Source organism: Monomorium pharaonis, chromosome 7, assembly GCF_013373865.1.
Source record: "Monomorium pharaonis isolate MP-MQ-018 chromosome 7, ASM1337386v2, whole genome shotgun sequence".
Taxonomy (NCBI): Eukaryota; Metazoa; Arthropoda; class Insecta; order Hymenoptera; family Formicidae; genus Monomorium; species Monomorium pharaonis.
This window is the reverse complement of record NC_050473.1, coordinates 21,786,517-21,806,817: the sequence shown is the minus strand read 5'-3', so window position 1 is coordinate 21,806,817 and position 20,301 is coordinate 21,786,517. Positions and strand designations below refer to the sequence as shown.

Sequence of the window (20,301 nt, the reverse complement as noted above, 5' to 3'; positions counted from 1 at the left end):
AAAAAAAGAGCTCGTTTATTTCGCTTGCTAACAAGCAGCGATTGGAATAGCTACGATTAATTGGGTAAAAAAAGAGAATGTAATTTGTGAGGTAAACATTGTATATGTATTAATTAATTATTTAATTATTAGTATTTATTGTTTCTTTCTTGTTTGTAATGCATATTCGTAAAATGGATAAGTGTAGGTTTAAAATTGCCGCGTAATGGAGCCAAAATAGCGGACGATTGCAGTATTTTACGGGTGCGTTCGGGGAGATGCTATTAGCGCTACCAGCATCAATCTATTTTCATTACTCTTTAAAAATAGAACAAAGATAGACTGATGCCAATAGCGCTAATAGCATCTCCTCGAACGCATTCTATAAATCCAGTGACTTCAAGTAACGATTAGTAATTTTTGCAAAAGTTTTCAAGAATTACCATGTCGCGAGATAATTGTAGTTTGACACGAGTGTCAGAATGAAGATAAAGGTGTGACAAAAATTCACTACTAGTACTAAAAGTCTATAGTTTATGTTTACGTGTACTATAGATTTTCAGTACTAGCAGTAAATTTCGAAACGCAGTCACAGTGATCAATCGTGCGAGATTTGGAGGAAATAGTCGTGCAAGAATGATTATCGCAAGTTTTTTCCGCACGGTTATTGATGGAAAAATGAATTACTTGTGCGAAAATACGGCCCATGTACATTGCAGTTCAAAGAATTAGAATGCCTTTAAAAAATAAAATAAAAAATATTATTTCACCACTAAAATCTTGCTACGGACATATACGAAGGTAGTCCCAGAAGTACTCGACAACAAAGAAAACAAAAAATTTGGGAAAAAATATCTTCGTTTCTCAACATAATCTCCTTTTAGTTCGATACACTTTTCCCAGCGATGTTCAATCGTTTCGATACCCTGTTTATAATAAGAACTGTCTTCGCCTTCTTTGGAGCCGATTCTGCCCTTGCAGTCCGTTGTTTTGACTGTTCTTTTGTCTCAGGTGTAAAGTAATTAACCCATGTTTCACCCATGGTTATGAATCGACGCAAAAAACTCGACTTTATTACTGTGAAACATCGCCAAACACTCGACTGAAACATCCTTACGATGCTGTTTTTGTTCCACTATGAGCAAACGCGGCACGCATCTCCAAATTTTCATTCAATATGCGATGTATTGCACTTTTTGAAATGCCTACGATGTCTGCTAGCTTATGCATTTTCAGTCGACGGTCATCTAATATAATTTTATGGATCTTCTTCACCATTTCTAGCGTGGTCATCTCATTTGGTCGACCACTGCGATGTTCGTCTTGGCAGCTTGTACGGCCTCGTTTAAACTGTTATGAGTGACACACTCATAACGATAAGGTGTCAGTAACACGATGACGTAAGTCGGTCAGCTGCAGTCAGCATCGAGCGCATCGCGCGAGGTTTCGCGCAATCCGCTCGACAATTAGCGCAATGCTCCTTAGACAGCACTTGCTGTCTAAGCAATAATTTGGAATACTGACCGATTTACGCCCTCACGCAATCCTCCCCTTCTTTCGATCCAACTACCGAATTATCGGATATATAAACCGGCGAAAGAAGGTGAGGATCGGGTCAATCCGAAGTAGACAAACTAAGACTACACACGACACTCTGCTTTGCGGGGTCGTGTATCGCCGAGATAACTTATTGTAAACACACAACCACGACGCTCTGCCTTGCGGGGTCGTGGACAACAAGCTAATAGACGCGACACTCTGCCTTGCGGGGTCGCGATCTACCCATTGTAACTGAATACAAGAATAAAAGTGTTCGAGACAAATAACGGTGTATGTGACGAAATACCTTCCTCGCGAGATCTCTGGCAGCGATCCCAAAATCGTACTCACAACGAGGGGTACAACAGTGGTGGCAGCGGTGGGGATTTGCACTGCCAAAAGGAAGATCCTAGAGGAACCAAGCGTCACCGAGCAATCAGCTGTACAGGCCAGGAAGCCAGCCACGCCGGAGCGTACATAGCGCGTCAGCGATAAGAGTGAAACTCGAGACGACGCCGAGACCTACCGCGACAAGGTTCAGCTGATCGCCGCACCATGCAGCTCATCGTACTTATGTAAGTCCGACAAACATTAAATTGTAACGCGAAACGAGCGTAAGACGACATAAAACTGTAACGCGACTAAAGCGAAATATCGGTTGACCCCCGGTAACTGCAATTACCGTAAAAGAAATAGCTAAGACAGCTACTGTAATTCAAAAGCATACAAATGTAAACGCACTAGCGCAACGCGACATACGATACCGCAAAATAAAACGCGAACTCAGCACACGCGTTTATACTCAAACGTAAATGTCCGACCAAAACACTGATACAGCGCTTAACGTTGTTCAAGACGCGTTAGAAGAAATATTCGATAACGCGCTTCGACTTTTGAATAGTCGAGCAAATTCGCCAAATATCACGACTGAACGCGCGTTCCCGATACAGGGACCAGACTTTAGTCTAATAAACGACAATATGGACACACGTTCACCAACGCGGACAGACGTAGCGGGACCGTCGACACGCTCCCTACCACATGCGTCGCCTCGCGTAATCCGGGAAGAACCCGAAGAGGAAGCACAAGAGCTCCGTAATAATTTGAGTGAACAAAGCGGAAGTTCACCGACGGCGCCACAAATTCATAGGCGACCGATGCATCCCATGGAGAATATGATGCTCCATGACCTGCTATTCGAAATTCGCGAGCTTCGTTTCCAGCTTGGAAACCGACACGAAGCACAGCCGCCGCCGCGAGAAACGGCTAGAAATACGCGACAACCGACTAACCATGCGTTAGATCTGTCGTATGGGCACTCACCCCGAGATGCACGACATCGGCATGGGACCAACACTTACAATTTAAGCTTGAAAGAAGCGCGAAATATGATCCCCGAAATTAATGGAACTTCGAGGGAACGAGTACGAGAATTTTTAAACGCCAGCTCCTATGCGATGAAAAACATACATCCGTCGGACGAATTCATACTCCTCGACGCGATACTATGTACCAAATTCAAGGGCAAGGCGATGATGGATTTCCACACTCGCGATATAGAAAACTACGACCAGTTAAAAAGGGAATTAGAAAATGAATATCTGGGCAAGCGCAGCACCGCCCATTTGCAGCTCGAATTTAACTCCCTGAAACAAAAATCAAACGAAACCGCTCAAGAATTTGGACGAAGAGTAGACAACTTGGCCATGGAGTTATACGAATCCATGGAGGAAGGAAAAAACCATACAATAGAACAGCAGCGGGCGATACTTGAGAGCATCAAGGAACAAGCCCTTTACAACTACCAGATAGGGCTACACGAAGAAATAAAGCTATTAGTTCGAGCCCAACGGTACAACACGCTTCAAGAAACAATCGCAGGAGCCAGCGCAGAAGAAAAAGTTAAGAGGGCAAGCACGCGCCTCAACGGCAATAGGCGGGATATGCCAAATGCCCAACGCAATAACCGTGCTCCGACCATCCGTTGCGGAAAGTGCGGAAAAATCGGGCACGATGGAAGAGACTGCCGAAGCAGCAGATACGCCAACCGGTTCGAATTACCCCGACCGGAAGGACGACCACGAGTAAATACAGCAGTACAACAATGCAGTTACTGCAAGAAAACGGGCCACAGTCGAAACGACTGCTGGACCCTGCATGGACGACCTCCACCGAAAGACGAGGATCGCCCGGAAGCAAAGCCAAAAAGGAAAATAGAAAAGGACGCTAAACAGCGTACAAGTAAGGCCGTCAAAATGATAAAACATGCCGATACGGCAAGTAGCGACGAGAGCTCGGACGATGACTCGAGCACGACGGGCACCGCCGCCGCGTATCAAGTTACGCATGTAAAGCGAGACGCACACAAAGATAGCGGACTCGACTTAGTCACACTCTCAATACGAGAAACCAAATCAGGAAAAATCGACATGTTATTCGATTCCGGAGCCACACTCTCGTTAATAAAAGTAAAAAATTTAAAAGGCGAAACCAAAATTCGCCATTAAAGAATAGCCCTCGTCGGGATAACAGGCCACAAGGTCTACACCATAGGAAAAATACAGGCGACAATAGAGCTAGGCAAGCATAAGATAAAACATCCGATGTATGTAGTAAAGGATGATTTTCCGCTAGAATACGATGGCATCCTAGGATTAGATTTCCTACGAAAGCAACAAGTAACGTGCGATTATAACCAGAAAAAGTTAACAATAAGAGACGTTACTCTGAAATTCAAATCATATCAACAAACCGTGTTAAAACCTCGCAGCGAAACAATTGTAAGGGCCGTGACTAGTCGAAACAAAACTGGAGTCGTACGGGCCCAGCCCCAGGGGTTTACATTGGCAGATGCCTTGTAAAACCAAAAAATTTTTCATGTCCGATCAGTGTAATCAATACCACTGATAAGACAATACGGATCAACACACCGGTCGTTACTGTAGAGGATTTAAACGAGAAAAATCCTCACGAGATTTACACCGTGGTCGCTAAATCAAAAAACAAATCTCACCTCCCTCGGAAGGAGCGGATTTGACAAATGCTACGAACGCAACACCTCAACTCAGAGGAACGGCAGGCCCTCCTGCGCTTATGCGAAGATTATCAAGACGTCTTCCATCTGAGCGGAGAACCCCTGTCTTGCACGGCCGCCGTGCAACACGAGGTCCACACGCGCGCTGACACGGCACCGGTAAACGTACGGCCGTATCGCCTCCCCACCAAGCACAAGGAGGAAGTAAATAATCAAATGAAGCAAATGCTCACGGACGGAATAATCAGAGCAAGTACAAGTCAGTGGAATGCACCCTTATTAGTGGTTCCCAAAAAAGCTGACTCAAGCGGAAAACCGCGACTACGGATAGTCATCGACTTCCGAAAATTAAACGATCTAACGATCGGCGACTCGTTTCCATTGCCCAATATCGAAGAAATTTTGGACCAACTAGGAAACGCCAAGTATTTTACTACGCTAGATTTAGCGTCAGGGTATCACCAAATACCCATGGCAGAACGCGATAGGCAAAAGACAGCGTTCTCCACCCCATATGGACATTACGAATTTAATCGAATGCCATTTGGTTTAAAAAATGCACCTGTAACATTCCAGAGGCTGATGAACTCAGTTCTCACGGGAATGCAAGGGCTAAAATGCCTTGTATACTTAGACGATATAGTTATTTATGGCTCAAGTCTGGAAGACCATAATAAACGTCTAAAGGAAGTACTACAGCGCTTACGAAAAGCCAATTTAAAACTGCAGCCGGACAAATGTGAGTTCCTGCGGAAAGAAGTAAATTACCTGGGACACATAATCTCAGAAGAGGGAATCTCCCCTGATCCCGCCAAATTACAGGCGATAAAAGATTTCCCGGCACCTCAGAAGGTGAAAGACGTGCAATCTTTCATAGGGCTCGCCGGATATTACCAAAAGTTCATCAACGAATTTTCGAGGATAGCTAAGCCGCTAACTAAGCTGACAAAAAAGTCAGAAAAATTTGTATGGTCCACGGAGCAACAGATTGCTTTCGACATACTAAAAGAGAAGCTAATGACCGCACCGGTACTTCAGTATCCTGATTTCTCAAAAGAATTCAACGTAACAACGGACGCCTCCGACTACGCAGTGGAAGCCGTACTATCGCAAGGACCGATAGGCAAAGACCGCCCCATAGCATATGCGAGTCGAGTGCTAAACCGTGCAAAACAAAACTATAGCACAACAGAAAAAGAATTACTGGCTATAGTATGGGCCGTCAAGCATTTCAGACCGTACATATACGGCACTAAGTTTAAAATTATCACTGACCACAAGCCCCTTGTATGGCTATTCAGTGTGAACGACCCTGGATCGAGATTAATCCGGTGGCGTTTAAAATTGGAAGAATACGATTACGAAATCGTACATAAGGCCGGACGCGCAAACGCGAACGCCGATGCGTTAAGCCGCAACGTGAAACCAGAGGTTCACATTACGGAGACGGCTGATAAAATGCTCGCGTTAGACAAAGACGGAGAGCACAGTCAAATACACACGAGAGACGAAGAAAACGAAAATAATGAAACCGCGCAAAGCTACACAAAAGAAGAAAAACAAAAGGCCAAGAAATACTACAATAAAACTACTAAAGAAATAAGATACAAGATAGGAGATAAAATACTCCTGTATGATGAGGCTCTCCGCCGCGGGAGATGCAAAAAATTAGACGCGAAATGGACGGGACCCTACGTAATCACTGAAAAACACTCAGACGCAAATTATACAATAAAAAAGGGCAGGACGTCAACACGCGTACACGCAAATAGATTGAAACCGTTCATAGAAGCATAAGAATGAAAGAAAATAAAAATAAGTAAGGACAGACTCACCAGTACGTAGAGAAATCGCCAAGAAAGGGCCCAAATAAAAACACTATTCACTAATTAAAACTACACTAAACACTATAAAAGTATATATGGAAAAAGAGAAGTGCTAGTCGACTTTCTCAATATCCGGTTCCCCTCCTTCCTGGGGCAAGGCACCGTCCAAACTAATAATCAATCCAAAAATCTCTTCGTGACCCCACTCAAGGTCACTGATAAAATCGGCTAGAGAAGCCGAAGCGTCCACCTCGGATAGTTGCTCAGGCAAAGAAGACGCCTCCTCATCCGAAGATCGTGGCACCAAAACTACAGTCTCAGCACTATGAATAGAGTCTGAATCAGACTCAGCATCCGCGGGAAGCACCGTCGACAAATCCATAGCTGTCAAAACAGCAAAATCGTCGTCAACTACAAAAAAACTCATCGAAAAAATCATCTTCGTCATCACTCTCAATGTCACTAACGAGAGGAGAAAAAAATACGTCCGGATTCTCCTCTTCACCGTCACGAACGGTAGACGCGTCAGACAAAGGCTTTCGGAAACACATGACGCGAAACACAACGTAAAGACCGTAAAGACGACAAGAACTGACGGACGCGGACTGAAGAAAGTCGCATCAACGGCGATAGAATTAAATGTGATAATGAAATAAAAACCCGCATAAAATTACACTATCGTTGCAGGGGACTCCTCACGTGGAGCTGCACGAGAGTAGCGGAAACAAAAAACGCCATACCATGTAAAATTGAAAAATTTGCACACGAGCCAGGAATGTACTTTGAGAAGATCGGAAAACTACAATTAATAGAATCTACATGGAAAATAGTGATCAAGACTGACGTTATTAGCATCAGCCATCGATGGCACGCACTACAAGAGTACATCCAACGAGCGGAAGAATACTGCAAGAAAACAACAGGAAGCACCAACAGGATGTGCCAAAACACACTAACAATACTACGTAAAGAAAACGCGAAAGGCATGGCGACGATGATACGGCTAATGTCCATGTATGAACACCCTAGAAGCAAACGAGGATTAATAAACGCCATTGGCACTATAGGAAAAACCTTGTTCGGGACCATGGACTCCAAAGACGCAAGCAGAATAGAAGAGCAGATGAAAATGCTGCAAAACAATCAAAGGATAAATAACCACGTCATAAAAAATCAATTAAAGATAATAAACGGCACAATAGGGCACTTGAAATCCCTCGAGCAAACACTAAATTACAACGAAAATCTGCTGGCCAAAATTGCAAACAAAATCCGCCAAAAGCAAGCTGACACCCTACTACGAGAAGAAATCAATGAATACCTAACACTCATCAATGCAATAATAATGGATCTAACCAACGACATGGAGGACATCATCGAATACCTCACACACACACGGGATGCAACCATTATGACGCACCTACTGCCTGTCGATCAAATAATCCAGGAATTGGATGAAGCCACTCTACAGCTGGCAAAAGAAAAGCATTTCCCTTTCAAGGTGGAACTTGGAAACTGGCGAACCATCGTAAAATACGTAAAAACAAGCGCATATTTTAACAGCCCCTTCGTATATACGATCCTGAAATTTCCAATGATTACTCAACCAGAGTACGATATCGTCAACGTAATACCACTGCCTGTACACGAGCATGGCAACGTATTCACAATAGCGAAAATTACACACCCAACATTGGGAATTGACAAAGCTAATCGCCACTACCTCGTGTTAAAAGAACACGAACTAAGCACATGTGTACAGGAACGTGATACCTACACGTGCGACCAAGGTCAGCCTATCTACCATGTGCAAGAAAATGCACCTTGCGAAGTGCAAACTTACATAGAAATAACTGATAAAAAATGCGAAACCCGACACCTTGTAACAAACGAAACTATCTGGATAGCTCTAACAGAGCCAAGGGCTTGGATATTTTCGACGGCAAAAGAGCAGGAGATAACAATAACCTGCACGGATCAACAAGAAGAAAAGCATACCCTCAATCGATCGGGCAAAATAACAGTGAATGCTGGATGTTCCCTGACCTCAAGATTCGTCATATTACGAGCACCAGAACAAGAGATAACACACCAGATCGTAGCCCACGTGCCCGGCTACAATCTCTCGCGACTCCGCGAAGAGGATAAAAGAAGACTAAAACCAGTGTCGGTACCGCAGTTACAAAAAGTTATAAAAGACTCTAACGAACTAACGACACTCAGCCAAAGTTTGGACGAAATAACGTCTCAAACGAACATTACTAACTTTATAGAGACAATTGCATATCCAATGGGATCAGCAACACTAATAAGCATAGTAATCATTAGTATTGTAATTATTATTGTAATAGTTAATAAGCGTAGAAAAACTAAATTCATAAGCAATCCGATATACGAGGGCCCGATACAGCCTTAAGCTAACAGCGAAAATTCAGTCCCCTCATTTTCTTTTTATCAGGGAGGAGGGATGTTATGAGTGACACACTCATAACGATAAGGTGTCAGTAACACGATGACGTAAGTCGGTCAGCTGCAGTCAGCATCGAGCGCATCGCGCGAGGTTTCGCGCAATCCGCTCGACAATTAGCGCAATGCTCCTTAGACAGCACTTGCTGTCTAAGCAATAATTTGGAATACTGACCGATTTACGCCCTCACGCAATCCTCCCCTTCTTTCGATCCAACTACCGAATTATCGGATATATAAACCGGCGAAAGAAGGTGAGGATCGGGTCAATCCGAAGTAGACAAACTAAGACTACACACGACACTCTGCTTTGCGGGGTCGTGTATCGCCGAGATAACTTATTGTAAACACACAACCACGACGCTCTGCCTTGCGGGGTCGTGGACAACGAGCTAATAGACGCGACACTCTGCCTTGCGGGGTCGCGATCTACTCATTGTAACTGAATACAAGAATAAAAGTGTTCGAGACAAATAACGGTGTATGTGACGAAATACCTTCCTCGCGAGATCTCTGGCAGCGATCCCAAAATCGTACTCACAACGAGGGGTACAACAAAACTCTATCATCCAATATTTTACTGTTGTAAACGAAGGAGCAGATTCCTCCAGAGTAGAATGAGAGGGTGTCATTAGCGCACGATGCGATAGCGCACATCCCGATAGCACACATAAAGATTTAGTAAATTCCCGATAGCGTACATGCACACGTCCCGACATTGCACAGTAAAAAACATATTAGTCCAATAGCGCACAAAGTAAAAAGCGCATTATCCCAATAGCGTACATCCCGATAGCACACATCCCGATAGCGCACATCCCGATGTCGCACAATAAAAGACATATTATTATGGAAATAATTGCATCCCGATAGCGCACATCCCAATAGCGTGAGTGAATCTCAGATGCGCAAAGATCAAAATGGACACAGCAGACTGAATAAAACGGACACAGTAACAAACGAACACAGTGTCAATCAGACAGAAATAAATTCATGCAAAATTATCAATGAAATTTTATAGGTATGTAGTGTTTACTAAATGTAGTCGAATGTAAACAGAGAGGGGGAGAGGAGAGTGTGAGTGGACCTCGCTACGCGTAGAAAGTTGCAAACCCATGTGGTACACTATAAAGCATCGACACTTCTTCGCTGTGACCACACACACTCGCGCTATTAGGATATGCGCTATCGGGATGTGCGCTATCGGGATGTGCGCTATCAGAATATGCGTTATCAGAATATGCGCTATCGGAATGTGCACTATCGAGATGTGCGCGATCAGGATGTGTGCTATCGGGATAATACGGTTTTTACTTTGTGCGCTATTGGGATAATATGCCTCTTTCATTGTGTGATATCGGGACATGCGCTGTTGGGATGTGTGCTATCGGGATAATGCGCTTTTTACTATGTGCTATTGGGTTAATATGCCTTTTTTACTGTACAATATCGGGACGTGTACTATCGGAATGTGCGCTATTGCACCGCGCGCTCCCAGTAAAAGCTCTAGCTCGGCTTTGATATTGGTTGGACTGAGACCTTTCAAATGAAAGTATTGTATCACATAACGATGACCAATTTTTTCCACATTTCCAAATTCACTGAGAGTTCACTATTGATGGCTGTCAAACAAATACTAAATAACGTAGCGTCTTCAAACTTCACACTTAAGCTTTAGATTGGTATTTTCTACCATAGTAATGTTTTTAAACAACAACCGCCATTTATACGTCAGATCGGGTATTTGTGGGATTATCCTCGTATATACTTTTCTCAATTTTGTAGATGTAATATATCATTAAGTAATATAGTGATTAAAAAATTACATATATATAACTACACTGGAACCCCGCGTTAGCGGACTGTTCGGGGCTTTGGTCCGCTAACGCGGGGTTATCTCCTATTGCTTGGTTTCACTCCCACTCCGTGAAATACGCGACTGCATTGCTCATTGCTATCCCCACACACGCTACTCATGTGGGCCGAGTGCATATGGAGGGGATAGTTTCCGCTAACGCGGAGTACGCTAACGCGGGGTTCCAGTGTATAACAAATAAAAAATTGTTTATTTTTTTATTTTGTTCTTTGTATAGATTAATCAGTTTTGTTACCTGAGGATAAAGAAATCTTTGATTGCCTTGTTGGACGACATATTGTCTTTCGCCTTGCCAATGTTGAAAATGTTGTAATCTTTCTGTATTCGGCCTTTGCCACGTGGTGCTTCTTGTATTATGATCAACGTAATAAATTCTACCTCTCGGATCTCGACGAACTTCCCATCCAGGAGGTAAAGGTTGCGGTCTTTCCCAAGATGTGCTTCGGGTATTATGATCGACATAATATCTAATAAAAAGACAGATAAAAGATAACAAAAAAATTTTTTTACTTTTTTCAAAAATTACTATTTTTTACAAATATAAATATATTCTTCTACTAATGATTGCCTTAGTTTAAAAAATTTTCAAACTTATGAAACGTTTTAATTAAAAATTAATAAATAGTTTGTATAATAAAATTGATTAAACATTCATTAATTGAGTTAAGTGAATTAAACATTAAATTTGTAATACTAAATTATACATTATATCAACAATTATATAAATTTAAAAAATAATAGAAATAATTGTTTTTTATTCGTTAATCTCTATTTAACCTTTTAAAACATAAAATATTTTTGCTTGCTAATTTCAATAAAACTCTGTATCCAGAGATTTTTGGGGTCGCTGCTTACAAATCTAATGTCAGATTTTAAAAATTTATCAAAAAATGTTTTATACAAAAGTTTTACAGCATAAATGTTTCTATTTAACTATGCTGTTTATGTAAAAAAAAAACTTTCAAAAATTTATCCTTTATGCCTTTCTTATGTTAAATATTTATTGCATCAAAATTTCCATTTCAATAAAATTTGGCATAAATGTAGAGGAGGGCAATACACAAATTTAGAAAATTTTAATTGATGCTCAAAAATGATTCGAAGGGTTAAAACCACCCTTTAAAGGTTGAGACATTTTTTTATATATCTCGTAAATTTAACAAAACATCAAAAAATGTTTTATACAAAAGTTTTACAGTATAAATACCTCCATTTAACTACGCTGTTTATTTTTTGAAAAATTAATTAAAAACATTTTTTTATTAAAAAAATATTAAATACAATTGACTCTTATGTATCTCTCTCTCTAACATTTATAAAGTAATTATACTATCGTATACTACATATTATTTATCGATGTGTATATTATTTATGTTATAATACTATATATTTATATTAACTGCATTCCTGTATGTATTATTTTTTGTGACAGTTGCGCAATATTAGAGTAGTCACGTTGTTTTCACTCATTCTGTCTATGTCGCATTTTTACATTCATGTTTTATATTTGTTATGTCACGGTATGCATCATATATGAAATAGAAACCACGTATTAATAAAAGTTTTGTATCTATATTAATGATGTTACACGTCATTTTCATATCAGTATCAAGTGACATCTAACATGTACTTGATTATTCTGTTAAATTGTTTAAATTTTTAATCAAACAAAGCATAATGTTACACATAAATGTTGCAAATATTCTTAATATGTTAACTGTTCTATTTCAAATTATACATATTTCCCCAACGCCTATAAATGAAAGAGAATACAATTACATGAAGAGATACAGGATATTATAACAAATAATGTAGCATTTGTTGTACACACCGATACTGCTTTGGAGTTTCAAAATTATTGGGAAGTGGATTTAATTGATATAAAATTTGTAACAGATAAAGAGGAAGAATTTATAGAAAATGATAATGATAATTATGAAACTGATAATGAGAATAATTGTGAACCAGAAAACGAAATTTTAAATAGTAACTATAAGAAAATAAAAACCGTAAAATATGGGAAAAGTGGAAAAAAAGGCCGATACGTAGTATAAGATAATATAATTACTTCATAAATGCTAGATACATAAAAGTCAATTTTATTAAAAAATTTTTTTAATTAGAAAAACTTTTTTAAATAAATTTTTTAAATAAATTTATTAGAAAATTTTTGTATTAAAAATTTTTTTTAAATAAACAGCATAATTAAATGGAGGTATTTATACTGTGCAACTTTTGTATAAAACATTTTTTGATGTTCCGTTAAGTTCACGAGATATATCGAAAAAAAAGGCAAAAGTGTCTCAATATCTTTGAAGGGTGGTTTTAAACCTTTAAACCGTTTTTGAGCACCAACTAAAATTTTCTAAATTCATGTATTGGCCCCTTTACATTTGTGCCAAAATTTTTGTATAAAACATTTTTTGATATTTTGTTTAGTTTACGGTATATCAAGAAGAGGCAAAAACTCAATTTTTGGAAAGTTTTAACCTTTTAAACCGTTTATACCAACTAAAAATTTCTAAATTCATGTATTCACCCCTTTTACATTTTTGCCAAGTTTCATTAAAATTAAAATTTTTGGGCTCGCAAGGTTTCCTTGTTAGCTAAAACTAAGTCTAAAAGTGCAGTGCGGTTTATTCTACCCCAAGTGTAGGATTAGGGTTAATAACAAAATAATTATTTTGCATAAATGTTTTGTTTATTAAAAATATTAATGTTTTAATATTTTGAATAGTTTGTCAATATAGATAACCTCTTCTATTTATGATAGGATTATATTCTGAGACTTTGCAATAATCACACTTTTGTCCGTTTCAGGCTTTCTTTCTCACGATTTTAGACAAAAAAATATCACCATGTGATCCGCAAAAAAAAAACGGTATAACGCGGTTCTTAGCGATAATCATACTTGAATTTAGTTTCAACGCGTATTCCCGCATTTATACTAAAACCAAAAAACTATAAAAACACACATCGATTTTACTTGCTGGCCAAGCAAAAATCGACTTTTTTCCATCCTTCTTTATATTTACATAAACTTTATTAAATAAAAAATAATTTTTTAACACACAAATATAAGTTAATACAACACAAAAAATTATGCAATTTGCAATATCCACTTACATATATTTTTTAAAAGCAACTATGTGTTATCTCTATACTAATTAACTTATTGTTTTATTTATTATATTATTTTATACACAAAAACAATACTCCAGATATAATTGCAATAAATTAAATAGTTTAGATATTTTATACGTTATGCTAAAATAAAGAATAAAATATTTCAATCTATTGTTCATCTAATGTTCTTATAAAAAAAGCGCGCCAAGCTTTTCCCATTCACTTCTGTACTAAAATCCGTAACCAACATCTCCGAGATTTAGGTTCCGTTCCATCGACCAAAGAGCGTTGTTCGTTGAATGTGAGACAAGGATAGAATAATACCCAAGAACATTCGGGTGACGTTTCTGAACGCAGCCCTAACGTTATTTTAGTTCTCCAATTTCTCAATTGGTCGATAGTGGCGCGACACATCTTAGTTATCAGTCTGAAGTTAGCTACTGGCAATCCATACTTATATAGTCAAAGATCCAAACCAAATTACCTTTTTAAAAAAGGTAAAAAAAAACGCGCCAAGTGTGTGGTTTTTCTTTAAGAAAAAAAATCACAAAATCTAAGAATACTTTTGATAAATTCAACCTAAGTAATATTTTTTATAATGAAAAAAATCACAAATCCAAGATAAAACTTTTGATCAAATTCAACCCAAGTAATATACATTACTGAAATGATATAACTTTGATTATTAAAGTGACAATTATTTTAAATAAAAAATTATCGTATTTACACACACAAATTTCTTTACAAAAATAATGATATGTAAATATTTTGCGCCAATTAAGAATAAACATTACAAAATAAGAGTATTAAGTTTTTTCTCTACAAAAATAATATGAAGAAAAATGCGCCAATCTATAATAACAGATGTTTATTCTTTGGCTGGCATTCATAGTTTGATTTTTCATTAACAATGAATACGATGGTATTCTAGAATTAGATTTCCTACGGAAACAAGAGGTAACTTGCGATTGATTATAACCAGAGAAAATTAACAACAGGAGATGCCACCCTGAAACGTAAATCAAACCAGAAAATTGTCCTGAAACCTCGCAGCGACACGATCGTAAAAGCCGTGACTAATCAAAATAAAACCGGAATCGTACGGGCCTAGGAACCAGTACCAGGAGTGTACATCGGCAGATGCTTCGTAAAACCAAAAAACTTTTCATGTCAATCAGTGTAATCAATATCACTGATAAGACGGATCAACACACCAGTCGTTACAATACAGGATTTAAGCGAGAAAAATGCGCACAAGATTTACACCGTGGTCATCGAGTCTCTCACATCCCCAAGAGGAACGCATCTGACAATTATTATGAATGCAGCACCTGAACCCAGAGGAGAGGCAGGGCCTCCTGCGCTTATGCGAAGACTATCAAGACGTCTATTTGAGCGGAGAATCCCTGTCATGCACGACCGCCATGAGATCAACACGCGAGGTGACACGACACCGATAAACGTACGGCCGTATCGTACAAAAAAGAAGTAAATAAGCAAATCAAACAGATGCTAACGGATGGCATAAAAACCAGTAATAGTGAGTAAAATGCACTCTTATTAGTGGTGCCATAAATGGCTGACCCGACCGGGAAATCGCGAGTCCGAATAGTCATCGTAAAAATTAAACGATCTAACGATCGGCGATTCGTTCCCATTGACCAATATCGAGGAAATCTTGGATCAACTAGGACACGCTAAGTACTTTACGCTAGATTTAGCGTTAGGGTTACCAGATACCCATGGCAGAACGTGATGAGCAAAAGATCGCGTTCTCCACACCGTATGGACGTTACGAGTTTAATCGAATGCCATTCGGCCTAAAAAATACATCTGCAACATTCCAGAGGCTCAGCACTCACGGAAATGCAAAGGACTAAAATGCCTGGTATACTTAGACAATATAGTTATTTATGGTTCAAGTCTGGAAGACCATAATAAATGTCTAAAGAAAGTGCTACAGTGCTTACGGAAACCCAATCTGAAACTGCAGCCGGACAAATGTGAGTTCCTACGGAAAGAAGTGAAGTTAGCTGGGACACATAATCTCAGATGAGGGAATTTCCCCTGATGCTGCAAATTACGGGCAATGAAGGATTTCTCAGCACCTCAGAAAGTAAAAGACGTGCAATCTTTCATAAGCCTCGGCGGATATTATCATCAATGAATTTTCGAGGATAACTAAGCCGCTAACTGAGCAGACAAAGAAGTTAGAAAAATTTGTATGGTCCACAAAGCAACACATCGCGTTCGACACTCTCAAAGAGAAATTAATGATTGCGCCGGTACTCCAGTATCCTGATTTCTCAAGAGAATTCAACATAACAACGGATGCTTCCGACTATGCAGAGAAGTAGTCTTACGCAAGGACCGATATGCAAAGACCGCCCCATAGCCCACGCGAGTCGAATGCTAAACCGCGCAGAACAAAACTATAGCATCACAGAAAAGGAATTACTGGTTATAGTATGGGCCGTGAAACACTTCAGACCATACATATACGGCACTAATTTCAAAATCATCATTGACTGCAACCCCTTATGTTGCTATTCAGTGTGAACAACCCTGGATCTAGATTAATCCGGTGGCATTTAAAATTAGAAGAATACTATTATGAAATTGTGCACAAAGCCGGATGCGCGAATGCAAACGCCAATGCATTGAGCTGCAACGTGAAACCGGGAGCCCACATTACCGAGACAATTGATAAAATACTCGTTTTAGAAAAAGACAGAAAACACAGACCAAATACACACGGGATACGAAGAAAAAATAAAGAGAATGTGCAAATCTACACGGAAAAGGAAAAGCGGCAACTTCTACACGAATACCATGATGCACCTACGAGAGGGTATCAAAAGGTCGACAGAACCTTAAAAAGAATGCGGTTGAAACACAACTGGCCCGGAATAACGGCAGACATAGAAAAATATATTAAAAAATGCAAACTCTGCCAAAAAAATTAATTGTCTCGAAGAAATAAGGTACCGTTAGTAATTACGGATACCTCCAGCCGACCCTTCGAGAAATGTGCTCTGGACATCGTTGGACTATTAACAGAGCAAGCGGAAACAAGTATCTCTTAACGTTCCAAGATCAAAATGTCCCTGACAAAATTCAGCAAGGCGATGCCGATTCCAAATCAAGAGGTAAACACAGTAAGCAAAAAATTTGTAACGAAAATTGTCCTTGAATACAGTACACCCGAATGTATTCTAACGTAAATCAAGTAACAAATTTCACGAGTAAAATCTTCAAAAACGCATTTAAACTACTAAAAAACGACGCAATCCAAATCACTGCTTACCACCCTGAAAGTAATGGCACCCTTGAAAGATCGCACCGAACGTTAGCAAAGTATCTACGTCACTTTACAAATAAAGAGCAAACGGATTGGGACAAATGAATCCCGTATGCATACATACAACACTACCCCACACACGGCGATAGGATACACTCCGTTTGAGCTAGTTTTCGGAAGACAAGCTGAACTTACGACAGCTCTAACCAAACCCCCGAATCCTACGTACAACTATAAATATTACGCGCAGGAACTACGGAAAAAAATAAGGGTAACAAACCAAATCGCTAAGAAGAAAATTAAAGAAGAAAAACAAAGGGCCAAGAAATATTACGACAAATATGCCAAGAAAATAAAATATAGAATAGGAGATAAAGTACTCTTATACGACGAGACTCTTCATCGTGGGAGATCCAAAAAGCTAGACGCGCGATGGATCGGACCCTACCCAATTACCAAAAAATACTCCGAGAAAAAATACTGCAAATTACACAATAAAAAAGGGCAAGATGTCAACGCGCGTTCACACAAAAAGACTAAAGCCGTTAATCAAAGCATAACAAAAAAAAATAAGAAAAAAGAAAAAAGGAGAAAAAGAAAAGAAAAACATAAAAAATTTACCAGAAGGTAGAGAAACCGCCAGTGAAATCTGGTAATCCATGTTGAAAAATACACAAAATGTACTCTAAGCACTATACACTATAGCTAAAACTACACCTAACACTACAAAAGTATATATATATATGTATATATATATATATATATATATATATATATATATATAAATCTTTACGAAACACCCTGTACATATATATTGTATATATATATATATATATATATATATATATATATATATATATATATACAGAGTGTCCCATTTTAACTTGGACAGCAAAATATCTCAAAAACTAAGCCCCGTATACAAAAATATTTCAGACAAAAGTTGTATGGTTTCAAGGAGAACATAAGATGATACCATTGGTTTAACCTTGAAGAGTTTGTTGAAAGTCACGTGAAGGTCACTTTCAATTTCTTAAATGAAACGTACCTTTTCTCATTACATATTCTTGTACCTTATCTCGAGAGCTTTCCAAAACACTATAATTAAGTGTACTTCTACCTAGTACTTTTCGAGTTATGACGCCCCAAAGTAGTACTTTGCAGTACATTGGCACAAAGTGCAAAATATCTTGTATGTTGTATTGTTATGGGGTCAAGTTGATCCTTACGTATCATTCAGATTGATTTGACTGACAAAAGCAAGATCGAGATCTAGCCAAAGCAAGATCGAGGTTGATCCGGCTAGCAAAAGCAAGCTCTGGACTATAAATGTTCAAAGTGCCCTCCTTGCTTATACAAACACGAAGTTAATCTTGCTTCTCGATCTAGCTTTTGCTAGCCGGATCAACCTTGATCTTGCTTCTCGATCTTGCTTTCTTGCGAAAATTAAAACTTAATTGTCAAAATAATATATTTTTATTTTTACTATTTTTTAATTCTGATACCGACTTTTTTATTCTGATAACCAAATTAAGAATTTCTTTGGTTTTTTGTTTTAGATGAGCAAAACAGCTAAAACCGTGGAAGTCGTGGAACCAACTGTTCGAGAATCATTGAATGTATTAATTTCGCGATCGGCTAGATGGCAGCATCCGCCGGGCGCCACGGACAAAGATTAATTAGGATCGGCGCATCGCGCACGTGCAGGCCCGACCGGCTCGGGAAGACGGGCTGTTTTCTGTAGTGTGCTATGGCTACCGTGTGTACGAACGCGTGATCGTATATGCAGGCAGTTTTAGTGTGTTTCTCATTCCGTGGACATTCGACGCTCTCATTAATAATCAGAATACGAGTCAACTCATTAGCAGTCGCATCAGTGAACACTCAAGTGCATCACCAACGTCAGCTCAGACTCACCACGTGCAGCGCAGGCCGGCGCCACGTGGATCACACGGCTCACGGGGCATCAGCATCACCAGGCCGGTGCTCGATTAATACAATCGACCCAAGCGAGTGAGAAACAGTTTATCTCACAGTGAATGACATTGTAAGCTCAATTTAGACTAAGTGCATGTACACTCTCATATTGAATAACCTCACTTTCTGCGATAGATCAGATTCTTTCTGATCACTCCCTCTGTGTAATATAATAATTAAACATCTATATATTTATTCGTGAGCATTACTGCCGCAACGTCCTCTCACCCTGCTCCCATCCGTAAGGTCCCAGCGATTTTATATTGCGACAATCGCAAACACCAACGTTTTCCAAGATCTTATTCAATATTGTATGCAGCGCTAACTTATAGTTTTTTAATTAAAAAATTTACACATTAAACATGTATTAATATGTAGGAAAATACTTCATTCCAAAAATATATTACTTTCTTTAAAAAAAAATTACAAAAATGACAATTAAAATTTGGTTTCTAGATTATATCCTCTTAATTACATTATTATTTTAAAATTTTCTAGATTAAACAATTTGTGATTTTACCTTTTATTTCGATAAAGGACCCCGCTATTATCCTTATGTAAAATGGTTTTCGGTGAAATTAACTAGAACTGTAATATATTGTAATTCTCGGTATTCTGATTAAAAGTCATAATAGTTGCAAAGTCCAAAAATCATTCCTTTTTATTATAAAAAAGTCAAATCGGAAATGTAGCTACCAATCGACACAGCTATGTTTGTAGCAGCACACCGTAGTCTTTTACTTCCAAGTATTTATGTTTCCTTGTCACGACATTTATGCACCAAGATTCTTGGCAATCATGTCCAGGTAGTTTAATATATCTACCAAAAAAATGCCTGATGTACCAGATCGGCGATAGTTGGATGTAACTTCTATAAGATATGTTGGGTTAACTGGATGTTTTACCATCTGGAAAAGAGTGCACTAACTTCTTTCTGAATGGTAAAACATTTAATTAGCGCAAAACTTTGTAAAGGTTAAGTCCGACTTCATCATTGCACCAAGTATTTTCCTGGTACATATATTAGACTATCTGGACGTCACTGGCAAGAATTTTGGTACATGGACATTGTGACAAGAAAGTATGAATACTTGGAAGAAAAAGATTACAATGTATTGCCACAAACTGTGTTGAGTGGTGGCTACATTCCCGATCTTTGACCTCTTTCCCTTTTCTA

The 20,301-nt window shown here is 38.9% G+C and overlaps 1 protein-coding gene across 3 annotated transcripts in view; it reads right to left on the bottom strand.

The window, feature by feature from the left end:
• The window catches only part of LOC105834703 (E3 ubiquitin-protein ligase Su(dx)), a 186,722-nt gene that overhangs the window by 78,779 nt on the left and 87,642 nt on the right, over positions 1-20,301 (bottom strand). For all 3 annotated transcript variants that reach the window (XM_036290416.1, XM_036290415.1, XM_036290417.1), the window contains one exon: positions 10,956-11,187. In XM_036290416.1, the coding sequence (XP_036146309.1) occupies positions 10,956-11,187 (232 nt within the window). The remainder of the gene's footprint in view (positions 1-10,955; positions 11,188-20,301) is intronic.